The sequence below is a fragment of the Aspergillus affinis genome, assembly GCF_023601865.1.
Source record: "Aspergillus affinis strain CMG 70 chromosome Unknown NODE_13_length_462506_cov_86_819959, whole genome shotgun sequence".
NCBI classification, from domain to species: Eukaryota; Fungi; Ascomycota; class Eurotiomycetes; order Eurotiales; family Aspergillaceae; genus Aspergillus; species Aspergillus affinis.
Window position 1 is genome coordinate 396017 of NW_026515794.1, and position 18210 is coordinate 414226.

The window sequence follows — 18210 nt, forward strand, 5'->3', positions numbered from 1 at the left end:
ACCGACTGCCAGAAGACCTCGATCTAACGAAAACAGAGCTCAGCGCCTTGTAGCATCCAAATCAGCGCTCACGGTCGCAAAAAAAGGCGACAATTCAAAACGGACCCGGAGTTAGATAGCTGGTAGCTTTGTGTCTATAACACTTAATCTTTAGAGAATTAACATGCTTTTTGAAGAGGGCAGCGATCTGTACACATTGGAGCCCACACAAATTGTGTTATTTTCAACATTACCACACCCAGAAAGTCATCTGAAATCTGTGGTTTTTTAGAGTTTCGGCGACATGACCCCACCCGGGGACCACCAAACCATGCAAACATCGTCTTTCTATTTACAGGATATACTACTGTACAATACTCTAGAGCAACCACTTTCCCTCAGCGTCCTCCCACCCAAAATCCTCGTTCGTCCAACCCATGAAGGTCGTTTTACCATCCTTCTCCCCTCTCATAATTGGGATATGATCCGCAATGCGGAGCGAACCGATCGTCCGGTGCGCTTCGTTCAGCTCCTCCATCTCGGCCTCGGTGAGGGTGACCAACCTGAGATTCTCCTCAACGCGCGCCCGTGAACTACTCTTGGGGATGACGCTGATGCCACGCTGCACGGCCCAGGATAGCGAGACGACGCCGGTCGAGCATCCGTGGTTGGCGGCGATGTTCTTGAACAACGGGTTGGTGAGGATCTCTCCGGCAAGGGGGGCGAATTCAGCTCCTCCGCCCAGGGTACTTGATGCAAGAATTCCATGTTCAGCGATTGAGTCTCCACCAGAGAAGAGAGCGACGAAGCAAAAGGCCGACTTACCTCCAACTCGTCACCATGATGCCCTTCTCCCGACAATACGCGCTCAGTTTATGATTCGGGTTCAGCGCATGCAACTCCACCTGGTTCACGACCGGCACGATAGTCGCCTCAGCTAACAACGCGTCCAGGGTCTTCTGACTGAAGTTGCTAACACCGATGGACTTACAGCGCGGGCCGATGATCTTCTCCATCAGCTTCCACGTCTCGACGAACGTGGGTGACTCATCGATGCCTAGCGGGGTGCCGGAGTCCGGGGCCGTGGCACAGGGCCAGTGCATGAGGAAGACGTCGATGTAGTCAAGACCCAGGGCGTCGAGAGATTGCTGCAAAGCCCCCGCGGGATCGTGGTGCCATTTTCCTGGGAACTTGGTGACGAGGGTGATCTCGCTGCGGGGGATGCCTGAGGCTCGGATGGCTTCACCGACGACAGGCTCGGTGCCGTACCGCTGCGCCGTGTCGAGGAGGCGGTATCCGGCGTGGAGAGCGTGGACTATAGAGTCTCGTAGCTCGTCGTTGCTGGCTTGGCTTTGTAATCCTGTATTTGGGTCAGTTGTTTTGGCTGGGTGTGTGGTTCTGATCTGGATCTGGGCTGTCGTACCTTGCCATGTTCCCAGGCCCACGGCGGGCATTTTCATGCCTGGAAGTTGGGATGTCGTGGTCAGTATTTACTAATGGGTTATCTAGGCCAACGGGGCATGTATTTACCATTGTTGAGAGGGAAGGACGTGGTGCAGACGTTAGACGATGACATGGCAAAGACCAACTTGAGCACTCAATTGGATGGAACCACACAACAGTGCTTGGAAAGATGGAAAAATATTGGACAAACAACCAGTACCACCTCGAATATTTATACACCACCTCGTACTCACAACGATATGAATCCTGATGACTCGATGAGAGGTAGTTATCCAACTTCATATTTATCAGCAACGGGGACCCTGAATCGCTATTCGCTCCATGGCCCGTCCGTCGGGTCCACCGTCCACCACCGCACGAGAGACATCGACGGGCTTACTCCGTACGGTGTAGCCGCGCACTAAACGCGACGGTGCGTGGTGTGGTTCGCCCTTACGCCACATCAATGCATGGTAATCAAGGCAGCGCTCCTCCTAACTAAATACAACACCCTGGGCCTTCTCGGTGGACCACTACACCTTACACATGGCATTTCATTGGCGATGGAGCCTTCTGTAGGTATGGGCTTCCCACGTATCTAGGAAATAACATTTCCCTCAGATCAGCTGTTTTTCAGTAGAGCTAGGAAACTCAGAGTAGAAAGCTTACCTAGGTCTGCTGGTCGTTGTACTGTACTTCTGGAACATCCGTGTGGACTGCGTAGCGTGCAACAACAGGGAGGGTCCTATAAAAGACGACGCGGCAGAATCATCAAAACGTTAGAACGCATCGTAAAGGAAAAGTCCAACGCCATTCGTATGTATCATGTCATAAAGCATCATAATCGTCAAGGAGTACAGAAATCTGCGAGGTTTTGGGTGGTTCTCATGAGGAGGAGCCGGTGCCATCGGAGCCTGCTGTAAATTCGTGGATGGCGGATTAGCTTCCTCAAGCTTAACCATCGGTAACTCGGACATATCATTGCCCTGGATTCATCAACTGGGTCGACTGGATTGCTTGCTAAAGGCCAGGATTCGGGTTCGTCAAGGTCGTATTTAAGATCGGGCATCCAGAGGTTCGGTTTGTTTGATGGTAGGCCTGCCTTAGTCTTTTCGCAGGAAGACAGGCAAGCTGGCATTGCAATCAATCGTGCACCACTTCTCCGACTCGGCGACTTTCTAGTTTCTCATGTTTACGGGCTTCGAGTGCTGAACGGATTAGAACAAGGCTAGGCTGGTATCGGGGCCTCGTTATCGGGAATATCCGAGATAACGGGGCCGAGGAGTGTTTTAACAGACTGAAGCTCGTCCGGAATCTCCATAGGCGGTTTTCTCACGGTGTGATTCCGGTTATGATAGCGATGCTGAGTTGGATCGATCTATGTGCTACTGAGTACTGACTGTCCTCATCCAGTAGGACTAGAATTTCCCCGCATTGTTTGCCCTGTTGATTGCCGAAAAAGGCAAAGGTTTCCGGTGAGGGGAGCTCCCCCCACGGCAGCCTGAGGCACCCCTCACCGGGATCCCCTCACGTCATAAACAGCCCCGCCATCTTCTCTCTTTTTCTTCCCTCTCGCCCCCCCTCTCATCCATTCAACAATTCATCCTCGACCCCTACCAGCCGCCATGTCCGTTACAACCAAGGCTACGATCGCGTCTTTCGGCGGAAAACTCCTCAAACTTAGCCATGCCGCCTCTTCCACCAAATGCGACATGAACTTCAATCTTTACCTGCCTCCTCAGGCCTACCAAAACCCTTCGCAAAAGGTTCCCGTGTTGATCTATCTGTCCGGTTTGACCTGCACGGCCGATAATTGCTCCGAGAAGGGCTTCTTCCAACACGGCGCGAGCAAAAAGGGCATTGCCGTGTTGTACCCGGACACGAGTCCTCGTACGTTGGGCTCAACGGCCACGAGAACAAAGCTCCGCCAGCCTTGCAGACAATGACTAACGGCATATCTCTCTAGGTGGGCTGGACATCCAAGGCGAGAATGACTCGTGGGACTTTGGAACTGGTGCCGGTTTCTACGTCGACGCTACTAAGGCACCCTATAATGCCGGATATAACATGTACACCTACGTGACAGAGGAGCTGCCTAAGACTGTGTTTGCTGCTTTCCCTCAGCTGGATTCGAGCCGCGTCAGTATCACGGGCCACAGTATGGGCGGACATGGGGCTTTGACTTTGGTATGCTCTCTATCACCTTCGGGCCGGGATTCCGCGGAGGACAGAGGATTGATCTAACCGGTTTCAGTTCCTTCGTAACCCCGGGAAATACAAGTCCGTCTCTGCTTTCGCTCCCATTTCCAACCCCATCAACTGTCCCTGGGGCCAGAAGGCATTCGGTGGATACTTTGGAGATGATCAACAGGAGAAGTGGAAGGAGCACGATGCTTCCGAATTGGTGAAGAAGTGGAAGGGCCCCTTGGATGTGCTGATTGACGTGGTATGGGCAACATCTACTCACCTCGGACAGGAGAAGACAAAAAAGACTGATGCAAGCAGGGAACCGGCGACAACTTCTACAAACAAGGCCAGCTGCTCCCCGAGAATTTCGAAAAGACCGCCAAAGAAGCCGGCGTGGAGGGCGTCAAAGTGCGCTACCAGCCCGACTACGACCACAGCTACTACACCATGGCCTCGTTTTCGGATGACCATATCGAGCATGCTGCCAAGTACTTGTTCGCATAGTGGGTTCTATCTTTTCCTCTATGTCGAATTCCGGAATGTATACCAATGCCAATGCCGATACCGATATATAAAGGATCTGTTATCCCCAAATTGCAAGATATTACTTTCTAATTCTTTGAAGCGACCGCCAGGTGAAATCTTTGATATAGCCTCATGGAGGATAACGCCACATGTACTCCGTAGATAGATTGCGAATAGAATGCCGTTTGAGTGGTTTCACTGTTTACCCAGGTTGTTCCCCGTCACATCATTCTCTGTTCAGGTTGCATCCAGTCACAGATCAGGGATCTGAGCCTTTGGGCAGGCAGCAGGATTTGTCACCGACACCGCAGGATGACAGGTCGGACAAGCATCGCCACCCGCATCCAATCGGAATCTCGTAACGACAGTGATCCTGCCGATCACCGGTCTCTATAAATTGGCAGTTGCTGTTGGGCAGTTCGGCTTCTCGTTCTTCGAACTTTTCCCCTTCATCCTCTTGTTGGCTTCCGAGACCGCCTGTTCCCGTTGCATTAGTTCAGTTTTATTTGGTTTTTATCATTGTTTTCTCTTCCCGTCTCATTCGACATGCTTTGCCAACAGTGTCGGCGTATGTTTCAAGCCCCCGAGTGGGCCACCCATCATGCGGATGTTGCATCTCTCAGCGAAGCAGCTGCAAGTGGTTGTTCGATCTGCCATCCATTCATGCAGCAGCTGGTCCAGAAATATGGCAACCCCGAGGACGTTTTCGTCAACCCCATGAGTTATCGCGTCTACCAAGACGAGACACAGGCACAGATAGTACTTGACTTGGATTTCTCGAGGGATGGAAACGACGTCCTGGAGTGCCAGTCTTTGATGGCCATCCCCAGTGAGACCGTCACCTTCAATCCGACCATTCGCGAGAGACGCTCATCTCTTCCGCTGCAAGACGCCGTGATCGCGGCCAAAGGTTGGTTGACAGACTGCCAAGAGGGCCATAGCCAACGGTGTCGGAAGAATACGCAGCCTGCCTTCTACCCGGACTATTTGCTTGAAATTGATGGGTCGACGGTGCGACTGATCTCTCCGACCGACAAGGAAATCTCGGGTCCCTACGTAGCAGTGAGCTATTGTCGAGGCTCGTATACTAGCTTTCTTCAACTATCTACTTCCACCATGGCACAGCTCCAGAATAGCATCTCTCTTAGCGAGCTTCCAGTTGCCTTTCGGGAGGCGGCCGAACTCGTCCAAGGCCTATTCATTCGCTATCTCTGGATCGACGCCTTGTGCCTAAACCCGGATTCTAAAAACAGCGAAGATCAAGTACAACATACTTTTACGAACTGTCTCTTCAACCTTGCTCTTGCGAGGTCAAAGACTCCCGACGAGAGCTGCCTAGGGGCATGTCCGCTGCACGCAAAGCTCCCCTTCCAAGTGGATACTACGGGCTTGATCGGAGAAGACAAGAATACCAATATCACAGCCATCGCGGTCCCATGGGACTACTTCGAAAACTCCCTCTACCATCAGCCACTCGCTTATCGATCCGATAGCGTGCAGGAGCGGTTCTGGTCTCCGCGTGTCCTCAGCTTCGGTCTGGGAGAGTTGTTCTGGAGTTGCGCCCAGCTTTCGAACGCCAGCGAGTCTCTTCCGCGAGGCCCTGGGCATCTCGCCGAGGAGTTTGGATTGACGCAGAAGGCAATCCCAGACAGCTCTGATCCAGAAAAGCTTGGAGACTTTTGGTGGAAGATCCTGGAGGAATATACCGATGGCGAGCTGGATTGTCCAGAAGCAGGTCGCTTAGCTGGGGTTTCGACTATCGGCAGTCAATTGGCCCTCTCTATGAACGACCTATATGTTCACGGTCATTTCGCGAAAATGCTCCCATGGAGTCTTAATTGGCGCGTCGAAGTCCCACCATTGGAGGATAGGCGAGGCGTTCGAAGAGCCCGTAAGATAGACGCGGCGAAGCACACAACTCCCTCCTGGAGCTGGGGATCGATGGATGGCACATTGTATTTCTTTCGCCTGAGGGAGTGCACCAACCTGGCGGAAATTGTCAACCTATCAAGCTTGAGTGAGACAGGTTCCTCGAAACTTGCTATCACAACGTTCTGCATGGAGGTGGATTGGACGGACGGGACGCCTGTCATTCAGCATGAGTTCTGGAGGGAAGATAGCGAGCGATTTCACTGGCTCCAGGTCGATCTCGACGATGAGCGTTTCACACCCAAGCCGGGCGCTCGGCATCTACTCGCTGCCTTGATCGAGGACGATTGGCTGGGGAAATGGGAGGGATTACTCGTGGAGGAAGTGAGCGCGGGTGGCGAATCTTCTTACAAGAGAATCGGTCATTACATTCTTGATCGAAAACAAGGGGATGAGAAGCGAGAGCAGTGGAAGGAGGACTTCAGATTGATGTCTGGAGAGCGACAGGAGATAGTGCTGGTATAGTAAGTTCATCGAGTGAGGACCCAGGGAAGAATGTTCTCTCTCTATGTATGGATTTCTTTCTAGTTAAATACCGAGAATGCAATGCTACTTTTGTGCCACTCCATCCTTTTCGATGAGCACAAACAAACGGGGTGGGAGCCTTCCAGCGGTTGTAATTCCGTAAGCCGAGAATAGAAAACGGATACAACCAATTATTTCTACACTGTGGATGTGTCGACGGTGTCTTATACTTATTATTGTTTACCTCGCGCACCCGCCGCGCGCCGCAAGGCAACTTAGTTTGTACCAAGGTTGTGCCCCTCGGACATTCTGTTTGAAGTCACCACAAAATCTATACACTTTGAGATGCCAATGTTGATAGAGCTTGCAGAGATAACCATCCTGGAACTTTGAGATAAGACACATCACATTGATTCCTGGTTTAATCTTTTGTCTTGGAGGCACGAAGTCTGCATTTAACTATACCTTGGACATTATAACACAAGGAGAGACCAGGAAAAGACAAAAGTATATGTACAGTGAATTCGACCTTTTTCTATTAAGAGACCATTCGATCTTCTGAATAGATTAGAGCTAACCCCGGTTGATAGAGGGCAAAAATTTACTTGGCGCAGCTAGTCTGTCCCGATTGCCTCGTTCACGTTAGACTCCCCAAGCTCATTCATAATATTTTCCAACTCAATATCGAACCCATATCTCACAGTAGGGGACACCTTTAGTCTGAACGGCATCAAAGCCGAAATTATTAAATAATAATATTTACTCATTACCTCCAGTGAACAACCTGTCCGATATAAAAGCGTACCAAAAGCAGGATTCGGCGTCGTTTATCAAACGCCCGTGTACCCTTAAAGCAGATCATAGTATTACAAGATTTTCAAGGAGCATAAACTAAATTATACTCTAACAGCAGAGGGGTTGTCTAATTAACAGGCTTTACTGCCCGACCTATACTTTCTTTCCTCTTTTGGTTCTCCCTCGCTTATTCGATAGCCTACTTCAACCCAGCAGGAGGGGATGGTTGGTATTCCTCCACACCAAGCTCGCGTAACAGATTCCTACTCTCGCCATTCTGATATCAATAGAAAGTAACAAGAAGAACACGCATCAACAAAGTCGGAATTGATTATCATACGGAGTCGTCGGCCGTCAGTCCGTCTTCGTGCGGACCGCAAACCGTCGCTGGAATATCGACTGTTCCATCTTCCGACACGCCAAATCCCAATCGAAGGTCCACTTCTTATAATAGGGTTGGTAGCCTAGGAGCCCGCCGATCCATCGACCAACCACGACACCCAGCGTCATAGACAACGTCCGCCCGAAGGGCACCCACCATGGGAAAGACATGTAGGAGCCGCCGGCATCGAACATCTATATCAGAACCGAGGAGTTTGATTAGCCCAGCCCCTCTACTTTGCATCGCCATAGGAAGGTGCAGACAAGAGACAGCACATACCGACAAGACCTGGATCAAATCGGGCTCTTTCCCCGCCACCACCGTCTCATCCTGATACCCATACCAGTTTTCAAAGAAAATCGTATCCAATCTAAAGGGCTCCGGTGTTTCCTCGCCCGCCAGCAGAAACTTGATGTCTCCCCCGTAGCCGGCAGGCGGATAACAGCGGTGATTCACCCAAGGCCGGATAAGAAACTCCCCGCTCGTCGGCCTTAGTAAGTATTCCTGGTTGTCGTCCTCCACGCATAGCACCCCCTCTAATACCTCGATGTATTCTTCCTGTATAGGGTGAAAGTGTTTCGGTGGTTTCTGGTCTTTCAAGGCATCGGGCCATTGCGAGGGGTTGAAGGTGACTTCGAAGGCGAAGGCCCGTTGTGGATGGGGGATGATCCGGGTTGTAACGGCGCCGTTAAATCTAGTTGTTGTTAGTTAGTACGAGTCTAATGACTTTGGTTCGAGACCTGCAGAGTCGAGAGATCGACGGGGCATTCCACCCTGGAACAGGGATGTCGATAGGCAGGAATGTAAATCTGTGAGCAAGACACCTACGCAAGAACCACTCTGCCGGGTTCCAGGCCCAACTCCTTGGCCGTGCGGGCAGTCGTCACGGTGGCCATATTATGTTGATCAGTCCATCTGCCAGCGAGATTGTTCGCAAGTCAAACAGGATGGAGAACGGAGGAGCTCAAAAGTTGACGACGGCAGCCACCCAGGCTCGGACCTGCCTAATAAATTCCTCCTTTCCCTCCCGAGTCCCGGACCAACCGCGAGCGAAGGTTCAGCCAGCGAGTATTTATTTCGTTCGCCCCACAATTCTGACCTTTTTCCATGACTTCAACTCCGTCTCCTGCTCCGTCCCCGACTTATTTGGGCCTGTACTCTCGCCGTTGACGAGTAGCGATGCTGGTGTTGGTAGTGTGGTTGCATATTAGCGCTTTCTTCTTGACCCTCTGCGACCCTGGAGGAAAAAGGAAACCGAGGGGCGCTTAACTCCCATTCTCTTTGACTTTCCGTGTCTCCGGCTCCGTCGCGCGGATCCCTTTGGGTGGGATGACCTCAGGCAGTGGCGAGGGTGTTTGGCATGTTTGCATTTGTGGTTCCGTTTGTCCCGCAGGCCCCACTTGCTGCAGTCTTCGTTTCTTCTGCAGCCTTCCATGGGTCGGAGTAGTCATGGCGGGCGGGTGCAGCGTTGCAATCTCGTGGATGCCTTACAGCCTCAGGCACACGTTGCACACTCGCATAGTGTGGGCTTGGCAGGCAATGTAGGAATAGGATGGAAACAGTACCAATACTGGGAATTGCGAGCGCGTAAAAATAAGACATATCCTAATATCATCGGAGCCCCTCGAATGGTTGCCTGGGCGGTTCATATGGAATGAGACCTAGACGAGCGTCTGAAGTGGCCAAACCCACATCCGGTTGCTTGCGTATACACATGCACAGTAGTTCGATCACGGCCTCCTTTCTGCATGCTACAGGCCAGTACTAGCAGCCTAGTACACAGCTGACAGCACGAATGCTCCGTGAACTGGGGGCCGGGGATTCTTCCATCTGGTGGGGCTCATGCAGGGCGGGTCGGACCGGCCTCGTGGATGATCCTGGACTTGTCCAATCAGAATATCTTCGGTGGGCTGCAGTACTGCAGTACCGACGGAGTATATGAGCAATACTCCGTAGTAACTGAGTTGGCTTGACCGACCGATGAACGGAGTAACTAGGGAGCGGCTCCATATGGGCAAGGGAACATGGCACGAGGGGATGGGTAGTGCGGTTCGACATAGTAGATGCAGCCCATCAGGCAGTCGGAACGCATCTTCGCCCCCGAAGCCATCTAGTCAGTCCGGCTCCATTCATGGCGGAGGGAACCATCGTCTTTGTCACGACTGATACAGCAATGCAGCCCTTCGAACCCATTGCTAAGACCATCGCCCAGAGCACCAACTTCCGGAATAGGACGTTGAGGTTTGGGCTGAGGAAACAGATGATCGAAAGATTGAGGGTTGTGGTGCGATGAGTATTTTCGAGCACTCTACGGGCAGAAGCTTCATCACCTACGACTCTGGAATCCAGCGAAAGAAGTTGTATCAAGCTATTGAGATCATGGAGGATGGGCTGTTTGCACTGTTTGCACCTTCATGCACGGGATATTATTGTTCCGACCCGTGTATAACAGCCCTCCGATTGCGGGCTCCGACGAACGGACGTTTCTTCCGCGGACCTATTCCTCCTCAAAACATTCGCTATGGCTGCTGCTCGCACGCTTCGCATAGGTTAATTGGCCTTGTCCCTCTGTGTGTGAGCACTCACTGATCTTCTCGCCTTGTCCTAGGTCTCATTCCTGGTGATGGTATCGGACGGGAGGTGATTCCGGTATGACTCAACTGCACACTGACCTGGAGAATCCACACGGAGAGAATGCAATTCCCCCATGCTAACTGTGAGATAATTGATTATAGGCCGGTAGAAGGATCCTGGAATCTCTTCCTTCTTCCCTCAACCTGAAATTCAGCTTCGTTGACCTGCATGCGGGTTATGACACCTTCAAGACCACCGGAACTGCGCTGCCTGACAAGACCGTGGATACTCTGAAAAAGGAGTGCGATGGAGCTCTGTTCGGTGCTGTCAGGTGCGTTCATTCCCCTCCCGTTTATCTTCTAGTTTAGACATGAATCAACTAACCTGCGTTGTTTTTACCCATGGATAGCTCCCCGAGCACCAAGGTCGCCGGCTACTCGTCTCCGATTGTCGCTCTTCGCAAGAAACTAGACCTATATGCCAACGTCCGACCGGTCAAGTCGACCACCGGTGGCAGCCACGGTAACCCTATCGACCTGGTTATCGTGCGTGAGAATACCGAGGACCTGTATGTGAAGGAGGAGCAGAGCAGGGATACCCCTAATGGCAAGGTAGCCGAGGCGATTAAGCGGATCTCCGAGAGTGCGTCATCGCGCATTTCTACTATTGCCGGTGAGATCGCCCTGCGCCGTCAGAAGATCCGGGACGTGGCGTCCGCGCCCGCCCTTCGTACCAACCCTATGGTGACCATCACCCACAAGTCCAACGTGCTATCCCAGACCGATGGCCTGTTCCGTGAGACGGCCCGTAAGGCTCTGGCCGCCCAGCGCTTCTCCTCCGTTGAAGTGGAAGAGCAGATCGTCGACTCCATGGTTTACAAGCTCTTCCGCCAGCCCGAGTACTACGACGTGATTGTTGCTCCCAACCTCTACGGTGATATCCTGTCTGACGGCGCCGCCGCTCTGGTCGGCAGTCTGGGTCTGGTCCCCAGCGCCAACGTCGGTGACGGCTTCGCTATCGGAGAGCCCTGCCATGGCAGTGCCCCTGACATCGAGGGCAAGGGTATTGCCAACCCGATCGCCACGTTGCGCAGTGTGGCGCTGATGCTGGAATTCTTGGGTGAGGAGAGCGCTGCGGCCAAGATCTACACGGCAGTCGATGGCAACCTGGACGAGGGCAAGTACCTCTCTCCTGACATGGGCGGTCAGGCCAGCACTCAGGAGGTGCTGAATGACGTGCTGAAAAGACTGTAAGGAGGCGGGAGTCTAGTATAAAGAGTAGATAAAATATGTATCAATTATCAATTCATACCAAGTCCTTACCTATGATTATGATCTGAATACCCAGAAAGACCTCTTCTGCCTCGACAGCCATCATAATAATCATCTCAACTAGCTAAATCACATGTCTATATTATCGATATTCTTCCCAGCTTCCATGCGTCAGCATATTGGGCAGTTTGACAGGTTACCCCGGGCTAAGAAAGATAATCGACCAAGGGGATGGTAGCTTCCGGTATACAATAATTCTGTGTTCGCGAGTTGAGATAGCCATGGGTTTACAACCTGTAAATTTGTCGCGTGTGCAACCATGCAACGGAATTCTCCGTTGCACATTAGAGATGGAAATGTAGATAAATTGGTTCATGTTGACTCCTGGATCTTATTCTGAATGGCCATGATCATGCAATCCCTCCTTCTCGCCGGGTGTCAAAGTTTGCTATCACAATGCCCAGTCCATCTCAACCTAGTCAAAGCCGACGTCCTCCCGATATAGACAGCAAGGAAGAACTTTCAAAGTCCCCTGTTGCCAGATCTCCCATTCCTAGGCAATGGGTGCTTGTCCCCCGTACCCTCTCACAGTCCGAATCCCCACAGATCAGAGACTGCAGGATGCTGACATCCTACAATTGGGTGGCGGACGTTACTCCTATGATTATGATTCCAGGTACACTTCATGCCTATCTCCCCCTCTATATTCCGTGGCTAAACTCGCAAACATAAGTTAAGGCCGTCCACGATCCTGGTATCCCCTGACCACGTCGCAGCCGCTTAGCCACAATCTAAAGGCCTACATCCACGACGCCGACATGGCATATTACCCTTCCTACCCCCTACAGCCGGCCATCGAAGCAATTCTGCACACCTATCCGTCCTACAACACCCGCTCTGTCGACCTTGTCGCCTGCTCGCTGACCTTCGAGCACCTCTTGCGCTTATTCTTCAAGCCCAACGCCCAGCCCTTTCGGGTCCTAGTCCAGGCGTTTGGGAAGACGGTATTCTTCCTTCCTCGCAAGCCTTCCCTCGATGAGATGGACCCTGAACCCAAGAGGTGCCCAAGTCCGTTTCTCGATTGGTATACGGGCTGGGAAAGGGACGTTAGAGGGTCGAGGTCGCATCATCGCGTTCTGGAGTATGACTTTGGGGGGTTGAAGTGCGTGATGCGGTCCCAGACGGATGGGTATTTTACGGATTTGGCGCCGCGGAGCGAGGAGGTGCATAGTGGTCATGCATGCAATAATGGGAATCCCAGCAGAAAGTGCAAGGGGAGTGGGAGTGAATCGCCTGTTGGCGGCGAGTTCACGACCCTGAGTAGCTACGACGCGGATGGGAACGAGCGACTGCTGATTGTTGAAGGGGGCGAGGCGATCCCGCAAGAAGCTGTCTTCGATATGGAGGCGCGTACAATATTTCGTTGGCAAGAAGACCAGGAGGTGACGGATCACCAGAAAATGGCGCGGTTTTGGGCACGCCAGATGCATAACGCGCTGGTTGGGTACCATCAGGGCGGTCTCTTCAGGCAGGTTGACATTAAGGATATGCAGGACGACATTCGCGACTGGCAGCAAAGCGAGCTGGATCGGATCGGTCGATTTGCGGCAATGCTGAAGAAGATCGTGGCTTTTGCGAGGGAAAAGGAAGGACGGATATTCGAGGTCTTTCATCGCTCGGGCTGGGGACTGGAGGTGAAGGGCATCGCTGACGTTAATCCCCTGTTGCCAGAGAAGTTGGCGATGCGGTGGACAAGGGGTCCGAACGTGCTGCCTCTGTCTGATGAAGAAGATGTGATCGATTTTAGTGATAGTGATGAGAATCCGTGTAAGACGTGAGCTGGCGCGGTCTTCTTTTTTTTTTAATTTTTTGGTTCTCCCTCTATGCCTGGCCAGGTTTGCTGATCAATTGTATTTTCTTTTTAGTTCGTTCAGCGAACCCGAAGAATGTGTGCCTGATGACAGGATTGCTACTCTGCTATCCGCCTACGTCAAAAAGGCTTTTGCTACTTTCTAACAATACCGCCATCCCTTCGTAGCTCAGTATTGAAGCGCCGACATGAGAAGGAATGAAACTTGGAGAAGTAACCAAAAATGTTCAAATTGTAAATACGGAGTACGCAGTAAAATATATCCAAACGTCGTGGCTTCTGTCATGATCGGGCACCCGAAATCAATCGTAAAGATTAAGAAAAAAGAGCATCAGGTCTGAGAGCAACCTGTAAAAACGTCACGCACTACAGTCGTCCTCGTAGAACCAACAGATTACCAGCCAAACGGTTCTCCGTGCGTACCAGAGCCTGCCCGACCGCTCCTAGGGCTCGACTCGCGTCCACCCCGACTTCTTCCTGAGTGGAGCTGAATCCCGAATCAGAGTCGACTCGATTGTTGCGCCGTCCGACCACCGTCATGTTGCCAGCCCTGCGTGGTGACTGGCTCATCTCTTCTTTAACAGTTGTCACTGCTAGTTGTACCGCGTCAGCTTGCTCCTTGGCCGGCGAGATGCGCTTGAAGACCACCCGGGACATCAAGTCCTCGGACAGAGAGTCACGCATGGCTACAAAGAAACTGGAGTCGTATTCTACTTCCTGGACTCTCGCCGTGGCATGTGTTGCGGATTTCCCCCTCCCCGTTTCGCTCGGACTGTCGCTGTCGCCAGGCCCAGACCGTGGGAACGCGGCTACGTCGATTTGAATTATAGTCGCGGTCACCTGGTCATTCTGGGCCAGCTGAAGAACGAAACGCAGAGCAAAGCGGTCGTCATCGCCACCGAAGAAGGGCAGCACAATGTGGTGAGAACGTGCCGCGGCAGGGGCCCTACTCAATAACGAGCCACGAGCGCTGAGGGCGCTGAGAGACTGCTTGGGCACAAGGGGCCGGCGCGGCGCAGGCGCGTAAGAACTGCGTTCGACGAGAACCCCAACGCTACAGGAGGTTTGATCCAGCACGTTGGAGACAAAATCCGTGTATGGGCCGTTGGCGAATCGGCTAGCCTCGTCGATGCCTAGCCCACTTTGATGTTCGCTGACAGTCCCAGTTTCACTCCATGGAAGTAAAAGAAGATCACTGGACTCCTGGCGAGCCATACCCACGATGGTGTCGGCGAAAGAATACTCAGGAACAACGGACACCCCGGCCATAATTGAAAGATCGTGCCATTGGCCGAATGCTCGAAACGTGTTGACTACCGGATCCGACAGGCTATACTCGTCGATCTCCGACACCTTCATGACACTGGAGTCTCGATCGGTGAGTTCCATCAAGCGTACTCCATGCACCTGCAGGACATGCGACTCCTCAATTTCCGTTGCCGCAGACTCCTCTGCCGCGGCTTCCGGGGAGGCGGTCATGGTTCGCCTTTTGTCCGGATGGATCTGGGGCGCTAAAGGCTGAGAAACGGTGCTAGGTCCAAGAATCGCAGCCAAAGTGCAAATACTAGATAAACCGTCTAGTCGTAGATACACAAGAAGCTTCCGAACGGCGTTCGACCGAAGCTCGTCTTTAGCAATCGCCACACTGTCGACGCGACTATCAGACTGGATAGGGTTGCCCTCCCAATCAATCTCTCCGCGGCGCCAGCGAACTACTTTATCTTGGTACCACTTCGGGTACAGCAAAGTAGTCACCGGAGTAGTCACAAAGGTTGTAACCAATGCCATGACCACGAACATGGTAAACGTGCGGGTGCTGAGAATGTTTGCTTGCAACCCGATATTCTGCGCTCTTATTAGCATCAGGTGACGCGCTCCAAGCCAGGCAACATACCAAGACAATCAGCTCTACCAAGCCCTTACAACTCATCAAGACGCCGATGGAAAAGCTCTCACGCCACAAGAGTCCACACATCCTAGATGCACCTGCGCCACCGATAACCTTCGCAATTAAGGCAATCGCAATGATCCCGATAACATAGGCCCACGTCACACCGGTATCAAGTAAGCCCAGATTGGTCTGCAAGCCGGACAGGGTGAAGTATAGCGGCAGAAAAAGAGCGGCCACCAGGTCTTCTATTTTCTCGGTCAACTTGATGGCAAACCCGCCTTCGTGAGGGCAAAGTAAACCAATCAAGAATCCGCCAAAAATGGCATGAACTCCAATAACCTGCGTAAAAAACGATGAGGCGAGAGCAATGAGAAGCGTAATAGCGACGACGGACTGACTGGGACCCTTCTGCAAAGCGCCGGTGTGATTGAGGAATCGCAAGAACAGAGGCCGGAACACGAACGACAGAAACAGTACATATCCAATGCAAACCAGAAGTACCCAGAGGGCGTTTAACCCGGTACCGGCATTGACTAGTGCAACACAAAGGGCCAGGAGAATCCAGCCGACAACATCGTTACCGACACCGGCTGATAGGACGATTACCCCGACGTTGGTCCCGAGTAACTTCAACTCCGTGAGGATACGGCACAGCACGGGGAAGGCCTATTCGTGATTAGGTACGCAGCGACATGTGCACTTGAATTGGACATACCGTGATCGCCATTGCAATACCGATGAACAGCAGGTAGGTACCGAAGTTGATCGGAACCGTACCGGGTTCGTCGCGAAAGGTGTTGTATAGGCCATATGAAATGGCGGAGCCCAGTCCAAAGGGTAGGATCATCCCCGCGGCGGACACACTGGCCGCCACGCGCCAATTACTGACCAAAAATCGCAAATCTGTCTCCAAACCTACCAAGAAGAGGAAGAGGATCAGGCCCAGATTGGCGACCAGGTTCAAATTTGGAATAGACTGCGACGGGAAGATGGCCTCCGTGAAGCCTGGAATGCGGCCAAACACGGACGGACCCAGCAAAACACCGGCAATGACTTCCGCGATGACTCGGGGCTGACGGATTTTGGAGAGAGGCCAGTGCAGAAGGCGACAGAAGATAATAATGATAGAGGCCTATTAGCCATTAGAATCACGACTCCTCCATGGTGCGTCATCGTCCTGCCTGGATGATAAAAACCACAATGGGGTTCTTGGGATCATAGTGAGATGGATTCCCGCCCTCGAGAATGCCGCCTTGTGGAGTGGCGCGGCTGTCAGTGGAGTTGGAGGCCATGACGGAGCGATGGCACGCAGCCGGGGTGGGCTCCTATAGGCCCAGGGAGGGGCAGGATATGATCAAGTGGATGGAGCGAGTCTCAGGATTGGAAAGTTGCAGGAATGAGAGGGAATAGGAGAGAAGAGGAGAGAAGATAAGAGAGAGGAGAGAGAGAGAGAGCGAGAGAGAGACCGGAGAGAAAAAGCAGGCCAAATGAGACAAAGAAGGAAGTAGATTGCCTGAAACGGATGGCAGACTTGGAGCCCCGCAGGCCCACGTGGCCGGGGAAATGATGACTCAGCGGAGAGTCACGGGCCTCCGCAGACGACGGCACCAGCCCCGATCGGGTTGCTTGCTGGCGGCATCCCAATCCCCTCTTTCCCCTCTTCTTTCTTTCTCCTCTCCTCTCTCTCTCTCTTACACCCTCACACCATGTCCAACCCCTACAATCGCCGCTCGATACCCGACTACTTCATCTCCTCTCCTCTCACGGCCATCCTCTATCCTTTCCACCAATGTTTGCTACGACTCCGCGGGCCTCCTCGACTACCTCCCTCCGACGCCCATTCAATCCGCGTCGTTTGCATCTCCGATACCCACAGCCTCGAATGGACCGATATCCCCGATGGTGACCTTCTTATCCATGCCGGCGACCTCACAAATGACGGCAGCGTCCGCAAGATTCAAGCCGCCGTCGACTGGCTACGCGCCCTGCCTCACCCTCACAAGGTCGTCGTCTGTGGCAACCACGATAGCTACTTTGACGTGCGCTCCCGTCTTCCCGAGGACCGCGATGCCTCCTCCTTCTCAGCCGTCTCCTCATCTACCGCTTCTCTCCGATCTCTCGATGAATTCGACTCCCCGACTCGCATCGAATGGGGTGACATTCATTACCTCCAACACTCCTCCGTCACCCTCTCCTTCCCTCCTCCTCCGGCTTCGACCACCTCTGCCCCGTCGTCTCTCATCACAACAGCAACCACAACGCCCTCTCGGACCCGCTCTCTAACCCTTTACGGCGCCCCTCAAGTCCCCGCCCTGATGTCCCTCGGCCCCGAGCACGCCTTCACCTACCCCCCGCACTATGACGCCTGGTCCGGTACCATCCCGCTAGCAACAGACATCCTAATCACCCACACCCCGCCGCAATCTCACCTCGACATGTCCCCCGTCTACTCTACCGGCTGTCCGTACCTCCTCGCCGAGGCCTGGCGCGTACGCCCCGCACTGCATGTCTTCGGGCATATCCACCACTCATACGGCCGGGAGCCCGTGTTCTGGGACGAAGGCCAGCGCGCCTGGGAGCGGTTGTGTCTTGCGCGGCGGCGTCGGGCGCGCTATTCGCGCTTCAGCTCGCTTTTCGGCTTCCTGAGGGACCTGTTCGATGTATCTGCGTGGGTTGATGCGGCACGTGTGCTCGGCTATGGTGTCTTGGGTATCGTATGGGCGAAGGTCTGGGGTGGTGAGGAGATGGGGTGCGGGTGGTTGGTTAATGCAGCCTGCATGTATGGTGATTCGGGGAGGCTGGGGAATAGGCCGCAGGTGGTGGAGCTGTGAAGTTCCACCATCCGACTCGAAGTAGCTCGATCTAGAGAGGGGAGTTGTGGCTGTATATACGGAGTACA

General features: G+C 53.0%; 7 protein-coding genes across 7 annotated transcripts; 4 read left to right on the plus strand and 3 right to left on the minus strand.

Moving 5' to 3' along the window:
• Positions 1-358: 358 nt before the first annotated feature.
• On the minus strand, positions 359-1439 carry KD926_001986 (aldo/keto reductase; the record flags this gene model as incomplete). Its single annotated transcript, XM_053096933.1, has 3 exons — positions 359-728; positions 805-1339; positions 1403-1439. The coding sequence occupies 3 exons, from the start codon at positions 1437-1439 to the stop codon at positions 359-361; spliced, it is 942 nt and encodes a 313-aa protein (XP_052959143.1).
• A 1608-nt stretch (positions 1440-3047) lies between these two features.
• KD926_001987 (S-formylglutathione hydrolase) lies at positions 3048-4113 on the plus strand (the record flags this gene model as incomplete). The annotated part of the gene is made up of 4 exons (XM_053096934.1): positions 3048-3312; positions 3389-3609; positions 3677-3868; positions 3928-4113. 4 exons carry the CDS (start codon positions 3048-3050, stop codon positions 4111-4113), a joined length of 864 nt encoding a protein of 287 aa, XP_052959144.1.
• Positions 4114-4680: 567 nt separating this feature from the next.
• On the plus strand, positions 4681-6528 carry KD926_001988 (uncharacterized protein; the record flags this gene model as incomplete). Its single annotated transcript, XM_053096935.1, has 1 exon — positions 4681-6528. The coding sequence occupies one exon, from the start codon at positions 4681-4683 to the stop codon at positions 6526-6528; it is 1848 nt and encodes a 615-aa protein (XP_052959145.1).
• Positions 6529-7677: 1149 nt separating this feature from the next.
• KD926_001989 (cupin domain-containing protein) lies at positions 7678-8601 on the minus strand (the record flags this gene model as incomplete). The annotated part of the gene is made up of 3 exons (XM_053096936.1): positions 7678-7899; positions 7985-8399; positions 8534-8601. 3 exons carry the CDS (start codon positions 8599-8601, stop codon positions 7678-7680), a joined length of 705 nt encoding a protein of 234 aa, XP_052959146.1.
• A 1625-nt stretch (positions 8602-10226) lies between these two features.
• Positions 10227-13388, plus strand: lysB (homoisocitrate dehydrogenase lysB; the record flags this gene model as incomplete). Its single annotated transcript, XM_053096937.1, has 6 exons — positions 10227-10254; positions 10314-10354; positions 10441-10610; positions 10689-11528; positions 12015-12226; positions 12289-13388. 6 exons carry the CDS (start codon positions 10227-10229, stop codon positions 13386-13388), a joined length of 2391 nt encoding a protein of 796 aa, XP_052959147.1.
• Positions 13389-13786: 398 nt separating this feature from the next.
• KD926_001991 (Kha1p) lies at positions 13787-16603 on the minus strand (the record flags this gene model as incomplete). Its single annotated transcript, XM_053096939.1, has 4 exons — positions 13787-15265; positions 15315-15977; positions 16027-16443; positions 16508-16603. The coding sequence occupies 4 exons, from the start codon at positions 16601-16603 to the stop codon at positions 13787-13789; spliced, it is 2655 nt and encodes an 884-aa protein (XP_052959148.1).
• A 414-nt stretch (positions 16604-17017) lies between these two features.
• KD926_001992 (metallophosphatase domain-containing protein) lies at positions 17018-18142 on the plus strand (the record flags this gene model as incomplete). The annotated part of the gene is made up of 1 exon (XM_053096940.1): positions 17018-18142. The coding sequence occupies one exon, from the start codon at positions 17018-17020 to the stop codon at positions 18140-18142; it is 1125 nt and encodes a 374-aa protein (XP_052959149.1).
• Between the last annotated feature and the right edge of the window lie 68 nt (positions 18143-18210).